The sequence below is a fragment of the Poecilia mexicana genome, unplaced genomic scaffold (assembly GCF_051168715.1).
Source record: "Poecilia mexicana isolate PSO_F unplaced genomic scaffold, ASM5116871v1 scaffold_6, whole genome shotgun sequence".
Lineage (NCBI taxonomy): Eukaryota > Metazoa > Chordata > Actinopteri > Cyprinodontiformes > Poeciliidae > Poecilia > Poecilia mexicana.
This window is the reverse complement of record NW_028263375.1, coordinates 21,937,764-21,954,973: the sequence shown is the minus strand read 5'-3', so window position 1 is coordinate 21,954,973 and position 17,210 is coordinate 21,937,764. Positions and strand designations below refer to the sequence as shown.

The window sequence follows — 17,210 nt, the reverse complement described above, 5'->3', positions numbered from 1 at the left end:
TAAGCTCACTTTCTCGCAGCAGCTTTCGACTGGGACATATCACATCTGCACTGCGACGTATCCCAACTGGAATTTGAGACATTCCTCTAACCTTTTCAGCAACTGTTGCAATAAGGTAAAATGTATAAATCAATGTTAACCTATGAATACCTGATGTTCAGCGGCCCTGAATGACACTCATGTACACAAGCCCATCAGTCATGCCTACGACAATGACGACAGCAGCGTCGACCGACAACACGTCTCCCAAACTCCCTCTTAACCTTGGATTCAAGACGTTTCCTCTGACGTCAAGTTGGTATAAAAGCTCTCTTTTTTTGAGAGGCAAACTCATTAAAACAATGTTAATTCTTGAGTTTAGTGTCTATGTAACCGGGGAGACTCTCTAATAGTCAATGAGAGTCATAAATCCATCCGAATGTTGCCTCTATTGTTGTTAGGCATGCTTGGAGTGGGACAAAAAAGGTCACATCACATGTGGACCAATTGGTATGGGGAGTTCTCAGAGATGGAGGGGGGAAAAATCCAAGGGAGGAAAAATGTGGGAAGAAGTTCTAAACACACATTTTAGGATAGGTGGAAAAGTTTAGTCCAAAACTCAAACAAAATAAACCTCCAATCATTCTATGGCTGCTTTTGTTAGAGTAATTAACATTTATCGTGGTTTTCTGGGCTTTTAAGAAACTTTATAGTAGCTTAACATAAAGCTTCCTGTAAAATTCTCAGATTCTCTGTTTGGACATGTTTTTTTGTGTTTTTTTTCCCCCAGTCACCAATGTTTGAAAGCATTCGGGTTCAAAGCCATTCACTTGATGCCATATGACAGCAGAGAAGAGGAGGTGTTGTCGTTTGTGTCCTGCCCCCCTCCAAAAGCTGGAGGTATGACATCAACAGCAATAATGAAAGCAGCTCATCAACAACTGGACACCGGGGCTATAAAAGGAGCCCGTGGAGTCCAGTGCTTATCATAACTAATAGGAGCTAGCCACCAAACCAGACTGGCTCTTAAGAGACCATAGCACCATATTTTATCTTTCATCACACCGAGGAGAAGGAGGCAACTCCACCACAGGTATGTTCATTTCGACCTGTCAGTCCCGAATCAAGTGGAGGCCAAATGCATCAAATTCAGCAGGGTTACTCTTTTGTATCTAAGAATAATAATGCTTTGTATTTCAGTATATGATATACAATGGAAGCTAATTCTAATTTGTTCACTTATTCAAGAGGGAGCTTGCCTTTAAGTGTTCTCAATTAAGCAAAATGTAGTGGAAAGCATGATTTTGAAAAAAGTCTTATTTGTTTCAACAGGTTGTAAAGGTCAACATGCAAAACGTGGACGTTAAAATTCTCATTGTCTTCTTTTGTGCTGTGCACCTTTCCATTTACTGCCAAGGGCGTCCTCTCAGGTAATTGCGCCGGTTAGTTCGAATTTTGACCCACATGATTAAAAATAGTATAAAACATTTTTTTGCGCAGTGACAGACTATTACTGGAATGTTAATGCTGCTATTCTGATGATTCTGCAGTAAAAGGACAGTGAGCGAAGTGCAGCTCATGCACAACCTGAGACACCACCAGCAGGTGCAGGAGCGCCGCGAGTGGCTGCAAACCAGGATCCAGGACATCCACAATGCTGCGGGCCGGGCCAGCAGTGGAGACACGGAGGGCTGGAAGAGAAGATTACATCCTGATGAGTTGGCTGAGCTGACACCAGAGGAGATAAAGGAAGCTTTGGACTTTCTGGAGAACCTCCTCAAATCAAAGCAGTGATGATTTTTTTTCTTCTTCCATATCTTTTTTTTATTTTGTTTGCATTCACATCACATTTCCAACATCTTAGATTTTAACAGTTATATTCTGTTTTTGAGTTTATATCTTGTTTTATTAGGTTTTTAAAAAAAAAAAAAATTTGTGCTTATTTATTCAACTTTATTTATTTTTACTTTATTTTTTATTTATGAGACAGTGCGTCTGTTAGGCAGATCTTCTGTTATAGCTGCACTTTTATTGAACGACTTGTTTTATAAAACAAACATGAAGGAGTTAGTCTGAACTGGACCAATTATGTTGTTTTTTTTTTAATATTTTGCTCAGACAAAGCCCAAATGTTGGGTTTACTAAGGTTAAATGTGTAGTCTGTTGTTTTTGTGCATGTTGCCTACTAAATGTTTGATATGCCATCTGATTGGGCTTAAACATAGTTAGCCCTCTGTAGCCTGATAAGCTGTACTTAAAAAAATAAAATGATTTTTGTACTTTTATATACTATAACAATGCCATTGTAAAGCACAATGTTGTGTTTAAAATACGAGTCTATAGTGATATGGGAGAGGTAAAATAAATACAAAAAAATCGTGCTTTGTTTGTTAATTTTATTTTATTAATTTATTAATTGTATCAAAGGCACACACAAAAAAAGAACAAGCAAGAGCCAAGCATCTGAAGAGGAATGCCTTACAGAGACTAAACGAATTTCTCGCGATATCTTACACGTGAATTTCACACCAAAACAAATCTACTAGCAAATAGTAGTTGGTATAGGCGACGATTTTCAGAGGAAAACCCTGGAATTTTCGTCTTCTCCGCATTTGAACTAATGGATTATTTAGCTGTTTAAGTAGCAAGTAGATACGTCAAACTGGAATGTAACTGCAGAAGGTAAGTAAAGGATGTTTTTAACTCTTCTTTATAGCAGCAGCTAGCTAACGTTAGCAGCCTAACGGTTGTGAATGGAAGCTTAGCGCTATTTTAAGCTAGCAAAATAACCCAAAAAATCATCTTATCTGCTGTGAAGTTTTTGCAAAATTTGAGGCGATGTATTTTTTCTTGTAATTTACCCTCATGGTAAATTTACATTCAGCGACAGAACGCCTGACATTTTTTTCTATTGGACAACTTTGCGCATAAGAGGGATCCGGGCACATTAGCTTTAAAGCACGTAGATAATAAAAAAAAGCAAAGGAAAAGGACAGATCAAAATGTATAAATATTTCCCCCCCAATGTGCTGCTTCATATTTGGAAGCAGCTATAAAAGCGAGTTTCTTTGCCAGATAATATGCCAGAGATCACAGTTTTAACGGAAATAGATAAGGCAAAAATATTCTAGGTCGTCCAAGTTCGAAAACACATTGTATCGTCTATTGGCAAGGAAATACGAGATGATGGCAAAACAAAAGAAGAAGCAAATTCTGATTTCAGTTCAGGTTGTAATTTCTTTGGGTAATATTCATTGTCTTTTTTAAGATGATTATTTTAATCAAAAGCCTCTATTTCTGGCTTTTTCAGACTGTGTAAAAGCTTTGACAGACTCCTCGTTTATTTATGTTTTGCAAAAGTCATTGAAATTATTCTTTGTGACTTTTGAAAGGTTGTCTTTGAGCTTTTCCTGTTTCTAGCCCTTACGCTTGGCCATATATAGCATATTTTACCTAGTGTACTTGGAAAAGTTAGGAAAATATGCAAGTGGAGGACAACATAAGTTTGAAATCTATCAATCTGTACAAACACTGCTTAATATGGGCCAAAAATTGTTGTTTGTGTAATTTCTTTAGACATTTTAGAGCACATGTTTTTAAGTAAAACTATTTTGTGTCTGTTAAAGTGTATTACTGTGAGCATTTGTAAAGATCTGTCAAAGAGAAATTAGAATAAGTAGTGTGTTTTTGTAATGGGCTGCTGTAGCAACCAACTGCTTACATAATTTTTTAACTTTAGAATTGCTTACCTGTTTGGTTTTATGTAGATATTAAAGGTTAAGGAAATTCATCCACCCATCTATTGCCCATATCCATGTATGCTATCTTCAGCAGTTATTTGACAAGAGGCGGGATACACACTGGACAGGTCACCAATCCATTACAGAGAGCAACCTGCATTAAACTAATAGTCATGTTATTGGATTGTGGGAGGAAGTCAGAATACCAGGAGAGAATCCACAAGTGCATATGGAGAGCATGCAATCTCTATGCTGAGAGGGTCCATGCTGAACTTTGTGCTAACCTCCTATCTAACATGCAGCTCTGTTTGAGAAATAATACATTATTTTTAAATTCTGACAGGCAAGAACTGGACTAATAATAATACATGTGAATTTATTTGTCAGATATAGCTAAGCTTTCTGTGACAATGTTACCTATGCTAACTCTTAACAGTAATGTTGTGTTTCTATTTGTGGGAAATCTTGCAATTACCTTTTACAAAAGTGACCAAATTACTGGCATTTTGTCCTTGTGTGTGCAATTATGCATGTGCACATGGATACATATTTACACAATCGTGCATAAGGACAAATGCGTGCTCCCTTGTCATTTTCTTTTTTTGCCCTCTCTCATCCTTTCTTCTTCCTGTATCTTTTCTTTCCTCATTTGCTTTAAAAATTGAAGTTTTATCAAAATCTTCTATAAACTCAGTAAATTTTTCTATTGTGTATTTTTGATTAACATAAAGGTGTGAAATCTCTAGAAAGTTGGGTATAGCAAAAATGTTGTTTTAAAAGTGTATAGCTATCATGATCAGTGCAAAAGATGGTGCCATGTGTGGCTAATTCGCTACTTGTGTTGTCAAGCAAGAGTGCCTCATGCCCCCTTAGCTCTCTAAGCATAGGGAACACTGATTTAGCTAAAATGGTTTTACATGTAGTCAGTTTTTTTATTGTATATTTGTACAGCATTTTAGTCCTTTATCATTACACGTTTCTTATAGGAATTTATCGACTTCCTCTTTACGATTATTTAAATAATTTCACATACAACGTAACCCACAATTTATGCTGACCCTCCACATGTCTCTCGTTTGATGAATCAATAATTACACACAGCTGCAATAAAGCGCGCCAGGAAGACACAGAAGACTCCGAAGCGGCACTTTACAAAGAGTCCGTGAAGGCAGCATCGTTCTGATTCAGTCTAGCACGCGGCCATTCACAGTTTCGGGTCCCTCCGGTGACTCTGATTGACCAGCCGGAGCGTCTCCTTCGCCTCGCAGACCTTATTTCAAGCTTTTTTCCGTTCAACCCGGTGTATTGTTACCAGCCAGTTAAAGTCCGACCTGTCTGCTCTAAACGATGCGGATGAAGTTGGAAAGTAATGAGCGAGGATGCTGAAACTGCTGGCAAGCCCGCTTTGTTCGGAGGAGCGCAAGGCTTTTGTGCCGCTGTCATCCCGCAGCTTGTTCCCTGCTGCTTTGTCTTCTCCTGGCCCGGTGAAAACGACCGGTACGTGCACGCTGTTTTCAAAGCACGGAGTTTTTTATTTATTTGTTTTATGTTTTTTTTTTTTTAGCTCTGTCATTGCAGGATGTGTTGCCAGCTGTTAGCGGACGGCTCTTTGTTTGTGAATAACTACAGGAGCGACCGATGGAGAGCCAGCGACCTGAATCCCATCCTCCACGGGACTCTCTTGCTTTCTCTATTGTACAGCAAGATGGATTAACAATGTGACAAATTTTGCTTTGGATTTCTTTGCGAGAATACATTATTTTTGTTATTTGCAGTTGAGGAATTGATACATTGACCCCCATTCTGCCACAGAGCAGCTTCTTTGCCTTTGCTCATTGCTGTGTCAGTGTCAGCAGCCCCTAAATAATTGATTGGACCCTCAACCCTCATGACTCTCACCCTTATGCTTTTAATAGACTGCCTGGGCGCTTTACATCTTTGTCTAAGATATTCTGTCTTTAGATAAGTGTATGAACTTGTTTTACCTCAATCCATTGCTTTTTAAAGCACCTTACCTAACCTATTTGAAAAAGGGGGAAAAAAAACAAAAAAACTAAGAACTAAAACTGTCACATCTTTTTCTTTACCCAGCAGTGGAAAATTAGAAATAAGATATGTCTTTTTGATTCTGGCAGTTTGAAATCTTGGCTGCTGGAGACGCACAATGCCGTGTGAAAGATGAGAAGATCTGCATGCCCTCTGTGAAAAACTGCCTCTCCGGTTCCTTTGTTTCCTCCGTCCTGCTGGCTCTAACTGCAAGATCTTCATGTTTGGTTTGCCTCAATTTAGGTTAAAATATGCATAATTTAGAAGTCATCTTTATGAATGTGCATCATCACATTCTATCACTTCTCTGTGTCGGTGATGAAAATGATGCAAGAAAAGGTGCACTTTTCATTATTAGTCTTCTTTCAGAGGCTTTACCTGCATGGATTGTAGCACACGCTGAGGTGCCTTCATGTTTTTGTGCTTTTTTTTTTTTCCTTTTTCATGTTTACCCTTGTCTTCAAGGACAAGCCAAAAAGGGAACTCACTGTCTTGTTTTTTGCCCCAAGATTAAATGCTGCCATTATAAGTAAAATTACTGCCATGACATTGGATATATTTTTAATTTAATTGTAGATTTCAACATGTCCAAAAGTAGTATTTGTGGCTTATTTTGTTTAAAGCACTAAAAAGGAATGTGGTGAAACAAATAAAACTGTGTCTTGGACTGAATAGCAGTGGTGCGTTGTCTCTACACCGAATTGTGGGGCTTTTATTTTGTGATCAGCTTGCTGATCTTGCTTCATCACAGTTTTTCCTGTTACTGTTGTCTGCGTCTGCTCACCCAGACAGTTAACCAATTAGCCTCTCGATCAATCTGGTAGCCAGTGCTCAGATGGTCCTCTCAGCAGCAGCAGCAGCATCCCAGCCATCCAGCGTAATTAGAAATTCCACAATATCCAGGAAGCATTTTTCTGTTAACTAGTCTTTCAGGCTCAGTTGAAACATTCAGGTGCTATTTAATTAGTTGGAATAACATGAGAATATTTTTTTTTACATAATGAATTATTAAAAATAAAAAAAAACTAAACATTTAACCTACTGATAACTTTAAAGCATTTATTTCTGGTAATTGTAGTGATTGTGTTTAATAAATAAACCCCCCAAATTTACTGCATCCATGTACTCTACAGTGTATGAACTCTGTGATAATTGTTTCTCTCAGATTTTCCTTCAGTGTTTCTAACCACTGCACACTATGATTATCCTATACCACAATTTCTTCCTTCCACTAAACTTTGTATTAATGTTAAATCTACAATCTCGCTATTGATTAGGTCATCAGGCATTGCCATAACTTAACATTTCTGGGATTGAAAGCCCATGCTTGGGTCTCATGTTGTATTCAGATTTTTATCTAAATTTGAACTTTTCCTTAGCTATAAGTGCTAATGAAGAAGCGCTTATTGCTAATAAAGTTCAAATTTAATATAAATAAATGCTTGAAAAATATCACTTTGTGTTTCACTTTTAGAAGTAAATTACTAAACTTATCTTTAAGGATATTCTCATTGAGAAACGCCTGACTAAGACTAAAGTCGAAGCAAACTTCTGTTTCTTATGCAGCTACTGAACATCTTGCATGTTGAGAAGCTCTATTTTTCTTTACTGTGCATCATGTGCGATATTTTGGTAATTGCAAAGGTGCGTTTATTTAATACAAAGCTATTCACAAGCAAAGTAGGAGAGTTCTGGTTCTGTATCCCCCGCACCTCACGCTGTGTGTCCGTTTGTCATCTCCCCGGTTTTCCAGTAGATAGTCATCATATTTCATTGCAGCTCTTCCCATGAGAGCCAGCTTCTCTTCATTACTGAGACCTGAATGTGTTTCTGCTGTAAAAGCCCTGTGCTGCTGATTAAATTGTCAGCTACGGTGCTGCAGAGATGCTGAACAGGATACAGTAATTAACACAAACACAGGAAAGTAGTTTATTATAACAAGATAATTACATAAATGTTTTGCATCGGAGTACACCTCCTTGTAAGGTTGCTGTCTAATACCGACATGTTTGGTGTTGGCACGTGATGACAGTTTACAAGCTAATATCTGGTAAATGTTACAAATAATTGTAGGAAAATGGTAATTGTATACACATTGCATGTGTTGGACATTCTGTGTTAAATTGGAGCTGCACTGTTTAGTCATTCAATGGGTCCTCAGGAAATCAATTGGTAACTGTGCTCGCATTGACATTTTTTGGTGACGGTGTTTTGCAAATTGACATTTTCAGCCTCCATTATGTGAGGATTTTGTGTCCATTTTAGCTAGTTTCCTTTTCTCCAAATGATTTGTCTTTAGAATGATGGTTTTATACAACAAAACATTTCAGAATTCCTACAGAGAGGATACTGCATATGTGCAGTGAGCCCCCTTGAATAAAATAACTGAGTATTTGGACACAAGTCATTGTAGAACAAGCTCCACTTGTGATTCATGAAGCTGTGCCTATAGTGACCAATCATAGCATAAAAACAACCTGGCGTTAAGTCTGAGAGCCACAAACAATTTTAAACTGACAGTTTTATTGTACTATTTACTAATATTGCAAAAAAAAAAAAAAAAGTCTTTTCAGTGTCATTCACCTCTAACAGGGATCTTCTGTTTGTGTACTCTTTCTCCCCACAAGTGAGCAGTGTGGTTTGTCTGGGTTGGACCGCAGCCGCCGGTTGCAGTGCCATCAGGTCAGGACCATGAGTCTGTACGGGGGCGGTGCCAGCGGCGGGGGGATCAGCGGGGCTGCCGGTGGATCCCGGGAACGGGGGTTGGTAGGAGCGGAACATTACAGGGAACAGCGACGACGCTCCAGTGATCGCTCGCGGGACTCGTCGCACGAGAGAGGGGAGAGCCAGCTCACGCCATGCATCAGGAATATTACTTCTCCGACACGACAGCATGGTAAAAAGGAAAAAAACAAACAAAAAAAAAAAAACCCCTGAAATATCCTAGAATACTTAATAATAAGCGGCTTTTCCCATCATTTTTGATGCGTTTTCCTCCCCACAGATCGCGAACGCGGTGACGGAGGTTCCTCCTCCAGATCATCCAGCCCACGTCCTCCCAGAGTTTCTCATTCTTATCCACATATAGGAGGAGCTCTGATCGGGGCACACATGCCACGGCCGCTGGGCCCCTCTGGGATAGACCACCACGGCAAAATATTAGGCCCAGGACCCTGCGACATGATCGTGTATGACCTTGGTGGCAAAGAGCATCGAAGTGGGCTGCGATCAGGGGAGAGAGTCACGCTCATTGTGGACAATACGAGATTTGTGGTGGATCCTGCTATCTTTATAGCTCAACCCAACACCATGCTGGGCAGGTGACGACCGTGAGACGAGTGCAATAATCTGTGTGATGAGTAAAGTCGGAAGAGAGCTGCTAAACGTAGATGATGCTCAATTAAGAAATGTAATACAAGCACACTTTTATTTCTTTTATCTGGCAATTGTCAGTTTGAGCACGTCGTATTTAAAAATCTTAATATTTAGTTGTCTTTTTTTTTCTGAGTATATGAATGAGAGAAATTTGATTTAGATTTTTTTTTTTCCTCATATTGGTGTTTTATGAACAAAGCTCGTACTCTGAATCAGCTCTGTGCTTTCAGGATGTTCGGTTCCTGTCGGGACAACAATTTCACTCGGCCCAACGAGAAAGGAGAGTTTGAGGTGGCTGATGGCATCAGCTCCACTGTGTTCCGGGCCATCCTGGTGAGAGTTTTATACAGAATGTTCTGCTTTTTCTGCCTCACTTTCTGCTTTTCTCGCTTTCCTTTCTTTCTTGTCCTCTGCTGTGTTCCTATCTTCTATCATGTTTTCTTTCCCATTAACTTGTCTCCTTCTCTCTCTGTCCAGTTGTCTTTATTTCCTGCCTCCCCCCGGAGTCTTTGTCCCTTTTCTTGCTCCAGTTTTACTGAAGATATCCCAACTTTTATGTATTTTCTTGTTCTCCCTGGGGGGGAAAAATTAGTTCCAGTTCATCCTGCTGGACAGCCTCTGATGTTTTATTCATGTACATCATCTCTCTCCGTACATCCGTTCACTCCTTCTATCCAGCATCACTTCTTTCTTTTATAATGGTCGGTTTAAAAAGATATTTTGTGTTAAAAGCCTCTTAGAGATGGACTTATGTAACTATTGATAGATCAGATTATTTATTTTTCATAGTTTGTTCACAGAAATGTCTAATTTTAGACTTGTAGGAAGATCTGATTGGGAACTGGCTGTAAGACGATGTACTTTTCTTGGAAATGATGCCTGAAAACATGCAGTCTGTGATAGCTGTTCACTTTTTTTGAAGTACCATGATTTATCAGACTTTTTTTTTTTTCTTTTACCCAAAAGTATCAGTTGAATTAAGTGAAGCTGTCATTTCTAATTCCAGAAAACAAATGTTAACATCATACAGAGATACCCAGAGCAAATATACAGTGCAAGTTCAATGCGAGTTTAAAAAAAAAAAAAAGGTCCATACTAGTCTGGTCCTATGTTGAAAATTAATTGTCCTGTAAATCTAAAAACTGATTGTGGCACCTTTGGCAACAGCCATCAAGTATTTATGACAGATGCCAATATCTCTTTTACTTTTTCTGCCCAGAAATGTAAACATATTCTTTTGTTTGTAGCATTGTTTTAATTCAGCCATATTGGAGGATTTTTGAGCACGTTTGCCACAGAATCACAATTGGATGCAAGTTAAGACTTTAACTAAGTAACTCCAGGACCTTAATTTTGTCCTTTCAGCCAATCAGAAGTGGACTTGTTGGTGTGTACCAAATATTTTCAAATGGTTAGCATTGTTTCTTCGTTCTGGCCCAAATATGTAATTTTTGTCTGCTCTTTTGTGTCTTTTTCTTGCGGCTGCAGCAGCAAAGAAAGCTAATTGGTTCACGTCCATTATTATAAATGAACATAAAAATGCATCACAAAGAAGCAAAAAAATATAAAGCCACATAAAAAAAAAAAAAAAAACGTTTGTCCTCAATCATTTCTGGTTGCACATTTAATTTAAGATTCACTCATCTCTCTCACATTAGTATACCGCAATGAATCACAAAGCGTGGACGAAATTCTGGTGAAGTTGAATTATTCAACCCTGCGATGCAGTCGTACGGTTTGAGCTGGAGCTGAAGACGAGTGTTGAAAATATCCAGCAGTTTTTGTTCAGCATGGGCAAATAAGAATGAGTCAGTTTATGACGACTTTGACAGGATGGAGTATCTTTTAATAATTCGATTTTTGCTATTGACTATGTCCTACAAAGCTGTGACTTTGTCCCAACTTCAGAAATTGTTTAAAGGCTGATCATCTCAGCATATATAAACTTCAGACTTGAAAAATAATAATATTTATATTTATCTGCTGTAACTGCTTTGGCATTTAGCGAACAGAAGTAAATTCAGTAATCCTAGTTGAGCTAAAGCTAAAACGGTTTCGTCTGATTTGTCATCAGATGGTGAGGGGCAAGGTTTGTTTTTTTTTTTTGTATGATATATGTAAGTACCTGGTTTAGCTGTGAGTCTTTAGACTTCAAGGAAAATAACGAGGCACATCCAAGTGAGTGAGGCAGAGCAGGAAGTGGGTTGTGCCAGAGCTTTGTGTTCTGTTTGCCCGGAGCGTCTCCTCTGGTTTCCATCAGTAGAAACTCCTGGGAAACCGTCACTGGGAGCAGGAAGGGCATAGTGACATCAGCAGCTTATGCTTTCATCATCCTCCCCTTTTTTTTTTTTTTTTGTTGCTCTCTTTAGCCCTCCTCTTCTCTCTCTCTCTCTCTCTGTGAAGTTGCTTTTTTTTTTATCACTCGCTCTCCATCCCCCCTCTTATCTCTCTCTGTGTCCTCCTCTCTCTCTCTGCGAGGGAGCGTTGATAATGGCGTCTTGTTTTCCCTCCTCTGCTCGAGTGCGCGCATGACCGTCCTCCTCACTGTGTTCTTATTTCTCCGTGCGCATGCTTGCGCTGGTGAAAATGGCAGGATTACTACAAGTCGGGGATAATCCGCTGCCCCGACGGCGTTTCCATTCCTGAGCTCAGAGAGGCATGCGACTACCTCTGCATCTCCTTCAGCTACAGCACCATCAAGTGCAGAGATCTCAGTGAGTACAGCAACTCCTCATCCTGCTCAGATGTTTCCTTGTGCGTGTGTGTGTGTAAAGCTGCAGAGTAACGTAGTTTCTGTTTCTGTCCGTGCACAGACTTCGGTGAGTCGCTGATCCTTTTCGTAGTTGTCGTATCCTTGGGTTGAAATAGAACTTGTTTGATTTTCTGCGTCAGACTCGGATGTCATGAGGTTGACCATGAATTTACTTCTGTATCTATATTTAGTGTCTGATGTTGTGAACGTGTACAAACTTGGGCAAAAAAAAAAAAGAAAAAAAAAAGCTGATTGATCTTGGAGTATCAAAGATGAACATGCAGAACAGGAAATGAAAAGTCAAAAACAAATCTGTTTTTTGCTGAACTGCCATCCGCCTGCTGCGTGCACGTTTGCTTGCAGCCGCAACATCCCACATGTACGTGGAGATGTCAGTGGGATATTTTGGTTGAGAACGTGCTCGTCAGTGCCGCTCGTTTGTGTGCGAGTACGTGGGAGGAGCAGCTTCAGCGCTCTGCTGCTGTTTGCGCCTCTAAGTAGGCCATGATTAGCTGTGAGATTTACTGCTTATGTGGGCCAAAAACAAAACAGCAAAAAAAAAAAAAAAACAAGCAATCCATCCCCAATAGAATATTTTTTTAAATTAGTTTTGCAGTGTGATCATACTCTGTTGTTGACATCAGTTTCTGATCTGAATATTCACACTGAGATTTCCTCAGAAAACTTCTGTTTCTGTTTTTATAAAGATATTCAGTGCTTACGAGGAAATATAGAAGTACAAAAAAAAAAAAAAAGACAGGATGTTCTGAATGTTGAAATGAACACAGTCACATTCAAGCAGGTTTTATTTGGGTCAAAACTGCAATTCTTCCAGAAGGTTCCAGTAGTTAGCAGATCCTCTCTGAAGATTTTCTAATGGTGGATTTTTTTGTTTGTTTGTTTTTACAGTGAACCTTAAATCACAGCTGGTGTTTAAATTGAACTCATGAAACATTAGGAAGCACTTTATAAACAGTCAGAAAGGTTAGTCATATCCTTTCTGTTCATTAACTAACATTCTTTAAACTACTGCTGTTTTATGGTCAGTAAGTTATTTTCTTTGTCAAACTGCTTTTGGTATATTTGTTTTTTCAACTACATAAATTGTCTTGTCCATAAAGCCTAGCTGTTCTTGGAACATGGATAATTTATAGTTACAATCACTTAAACAGACAAATTAAAGGATGTGCAAGAACTGTAACGGAATGATTAATAATGTTTGATTGGCTTGCTGTTCCCCTTTTTTCAGAGCGATTGTCTAGTTTTTTTTTCTTTTTTTATCTGTTTATCTATCAATCATAAAAAAGATATTTTGATGTAACCAAATTTTCATTCTTATTCCTGATCATCATTTTTTTTTTATTTCTTAGAAGTTGCATCAGTTACTTTTGCTTCAAAGTCCAAAGTGTGTAGTTTCCATCAATGCCTCTGCTAAAGTCTTCACAGAAGACTTAAATGACTACCTGAAAACATCCAAGCAGTACTTTTAAATAAACAGGAATGTACGCAAAACAGACGCAAATAAAAGAAAAAAAAAAATCCAATTTTTCTCATCTAAATATAAACACACACACACACACAAAAACCCTTAAGAGATGCAGTCATATTACATTCACACAGTTTGATGTAATGCGATCCTGTGGGTGTATTTTAGCTGCTCGTTAAAGGATAATCTAATAAAGGTGGGATTGGTCCGCTCAGGCGCCCTGATGCACGAGCTGTCCAACGACGGAGCGCGGCGTCAGTTCGAGTGTTACCTGGAGGAGATGGTGCTGCCGCTGATGGTCGCCAGCGCCCAGAGCGGGGAGAGGGAGTGCCACGTGGTGGTGCTGACCGACGACGACGTGGTGGACTGGGATGAGGAGTACCCACCGCAGATGGGAGAGGAGTACTCTCAGAGTAAGATATGGCCTCCATGTTGTTACTACCGGCTGTGAGAAGGACCTGTTCGAAGTCTCGCTCTAATCACAGACGACATGATGAGGAGGAGAAAACCTCAGTCTGAGCAGGTTACTGTGACACGAGAGCAAAAAAAAAAAAAACCTGACAGATATGAATCGATTCTAAACATGAGGGTATTACAAAATGCTTTCTTGAAAATAAAATGGAATGTGTAAAAACACAGTGACCATAAAGAACAATAACTAAAATTAAGTAGAGTGTCAGCAAACCGGTTCCCGTCATAATCCAATGATTGTCTTCCTTTTCTGCTTCAGGGAACAGAGCAATCACCGTCTGTCTGTGTTTGGTTTGAAGAAAAGATTGATGCAGATTTTATTTTTACTAAAGGAAAATGTAATCTTTGGATGTATTGCCTGTAAATTTAGCCGGGTGTTTGCATTAGCTTGTGTAACCTGGGTTCCAAGTCATGGAACTAAGGAATTTTAAGCTCAGAGTGCCACAGATAATTTCCCCGCAAGTATTAAAACCAAATCTGATGTTTGTATTTCAGCTCCAGCATTGAGCAGTACGGCTAAAGGCTTGTCCTACCAGCAGAGATTTACCTGCTGCTGAGATTACTCCCCAGCAAATAAAGAACTGCCATTGCTGTTTCTATTTTTAATCTGTGCAGACAGACACATCAAGTAGCACATTTGAAGTTTTAGCTGTGTACCTTAAAGTGATGAGCGTTAAATCCTGCTGATTTAATAATGCCGTCCATTCTCTCTACAGTTATCTACAGCACCAAACTCTATCGTTTCTTCAAATACATCGAGAACAGAGACGTGGCCAAATCTGTGCTGAAGGACCGAGGACTGAAAAAGATCCGCCTGGGAATCGAAGGTAATTTGCTTTTATGGGAAAACATTGTTCTGAAATCTCTCTTAGTGAATTTATGGAACTTTTTCAAACCCCTTCGCTGCTGACTCAACCAAAACCATCATCATGTGACAGTGAACGTAGAAATAAACCGTTTAGTGGAGATTTTTGGTATAGTTTAATGACTTTTAAACTAATAGTGGTTACTGGTTGAGATCACTGTGGACCATCTGCAGCTGAACTTGTTCTTCAAAGTCTAGATTGTTTATTAGTACTTAAACCTCGGATGACCAAATGGATCACCGCTATTTTTATTTTTCCTCTAGATGAATATAAATATAATAATAGCTAAATGGAAAAGAGATGAACGTTAAGCCAACTTGGGGCAGGACCAAGTGGAGGAAAATCCAACAAATTCAACTTGTGTACAGAAGTTTTCAACATGACTGCATTTTTCCTAACATGCTGAACCGTTGGTGCAGTGGCTTTAACTTCGCTTCGTCCCTCACCAGGATACCCGACGTATAAGGAGAAGGTGAAGCGACGTCCCGGGGGTCGCCCCGAGGTCATCTACAACTACGTGCAGCGTCCCTTCATCCGCATGTCCTGGGAGAAGGAGGAAGGGAAGAGTCGCCACGTGGACTTCCAGTGCGTCAAGTCAAAGTCCACCACCAACCTGGCGGCGGCCGCAGCCGACATCCCTCAGGACCAGCTGGTGGTCATGCAGCCTCCGGGCCCGCAGGTGGACGAGCTGGACACTCTGCCCCCTCTGGCCAACGAGCCTCACCCGCCGGCGATGGGACAGGCGCCGGAGAACCACCCAGGAGCCCAGCTGTACGAGGGCCCGCACCAGCAGGAACACCAGAGCCAGCAGCGCACCAACCAGCAGCCACACAGCAGCAGCAGCGGCGGCCACTGTCAGCCGACGTACCGCTACGACCCGGACCCCGACAATCCGTCCCCCTCAGCGTGACGCTGCCCCGCTCCCACAGAGCCACGTTCACTACGAGTGCTTTCGTCACACAGCTGCAGCCAGCGCTGAAGGTTCGACTGGAACCAGGTTATCCCGGCGGGCGCACAGTGCAAGTTTTCAAAAATAAAAGCACCTCTTAATGTGAACACAGACTCCCATTCCTCTTCTTTCTCCCGAGAGGCAAACTGCCACTTTGCCTTCCGCTGCGACACATCACCCAAATCCAAGCCAAACTCTGGAGCACATCAGCAGACGAACCTTGTTCGGTTTCTGCTGTTTATCCGACCAAAGGAGCGGCGGCGTGTTAACGCGAAGAGACGAGAGGATGGTTTTATCGGGACCTCTGAGCGGTCGCCACTGCACCCGATTGGTTCATTTGTTTTCAGTGCCTCATCATAGTTGATTTAATATTAGATGTGAAGATTGCGTCTCCCCTAAATATTTAAAGGCCTTTATTAAAAAAGAAAACCTGTTTTACAGCGACGAGGTTCCACTCCTGTTTACGGTTTATTTTTAAACTCCGCACAGATTTATTGTCACTGCTGTGGGCACACAAGATGTCAGAAAAGATGTTGTACATTTTCTAAATAAACTGGATTCACAAACTTCTGGAAATGTTTATTTAAATTGTTTTTGACCTCAGAGTGGAAACAGAAGACTCTGTAAGGTAATTACATTATTTTCTTTTTAAGGACTAAAAGTAATAGGAACTGAAAGTTTATATATTAAAGTGTAAGAGAAGGTTTCAGAACATAAAGTACCAATTATACATTTTAAGAAACTTTACGGAGGTCAGCATATATTTTGACTCATCAGCGAAACATGCTTCCTACACTATCTGGAAATTGATTCGGTTTCTTTTAGAGATCCGCAAAAAGAGGATGAACATGTATTCCCATTCTTTGTTCCTGAAGCCATTCTCTAAAGCTGTTTGCAACAACAAAAGATGCAAAACAAGTTACCCCAGATGCCAAAAAATAAACATAGAAAAAATATAGCCTATTACAACACAAACGAATTAGAATCCAACTTAAAACCCAGAGTTGTTTCACGACTATTAAGTTGTATAAACTGCAGGGAATCTAGAAATGTCGTAGGAAAAGATGGAAGTTTTAAAATATGAATACCTGCTTTACACAAATGTATTTCAGCCAGCATGAGTGTTAGTCACACTACTAGATTTTCAAATATGGATCCTGCAAAAACCTGCAGAATGATTAAAGGACAGATGGATGACAGACAGGTGAAAAGACTGGATGTGAATAAAATGGACAGATGATGGTAGGACCAATAGGATGGACACAGTGATGGATGGATGTGGATTCAGTGATGGTTCGATGGCCAAATGGATGAATAGATGCACTGGGGCATGATAGATTAAAAGATTGACAAAAGGATGATTAGTTGTATGGATGATGAATAGGTGGACCATTCTGTCTATTATGTCCAGAATAGACAGATTGGTGGACATGTGGATTGAGTGACAGAGAGATGAACATATTAATGAATATATGGATGAATTTATAAACCGTTGGATGGAGGAACAAATGAAACTACAGAAGGACAAACAAAAGGATGACCAAGA

General features: G+C 39.9%; 2 protein-coding genes across 3 annotated transcripts; both read left to right on the top strand.

Moving 5' to 3' along the window:
* Positions 1-333: 333 nt before the first annotated feature.
* On the top strand, positions 334-2,334 carry pth1a (parathyroid hormone 1a). The gene is made up of 2 exons (XM_015000681.2): positions 334-1,409; positions 1,530-2,334. Exons 1-2 carry the CDS (start codon positions 1,327-1,329, stop codon positions 1,771-1,773), a joined length of 327 nt encoding a protein of 108 aa, XP_014856167.1. The 5' UTR covers positions 334-1,326; the 3' UTR covers positions 1,774-2,334.
* A 159-nt stretch (positions 2,335-2,493) lies between these two features.
* btbd10a (BTB domain containing 10a) lies at positions 2,494-16,230 on the top strand. Of its 2 annotated transcripts, none has more exons than XM_015000679.2 (8): positions 2,494-2,661; positions 8,393-8,661; positions 8,770-9,085; positions 9,371-9,473; positions 11,734-11,854; positions 13,594-13,791; positions 14,566-14,676; positions 15,165-16,230. In XM_015000679.2, the coding sequence occupies exons 2-8, from the start codon at positions 8,457-8,459 to the stop codon at positions 15,623-15,625; spliced, it is 1,515 nt and encodes a 504-aa protein (XP_014856165.2). In that variant the 5' UTR covers positions 2,494-2,661; positions 8,393-8,456; the 3' UTR covers positions 15,626-16,230. The 2 variants fall into 2 exon arrangements, with proteins under 2 accessions (XP_014856165.2, XP_014856163.2); XM_015000677.2 differs by lacking the exon at positions 2,494-2,661 and adding an exon at positions 4,775-5,216.
* Positions 16,231-17,210: the final 980 nt, after the last annotated feature.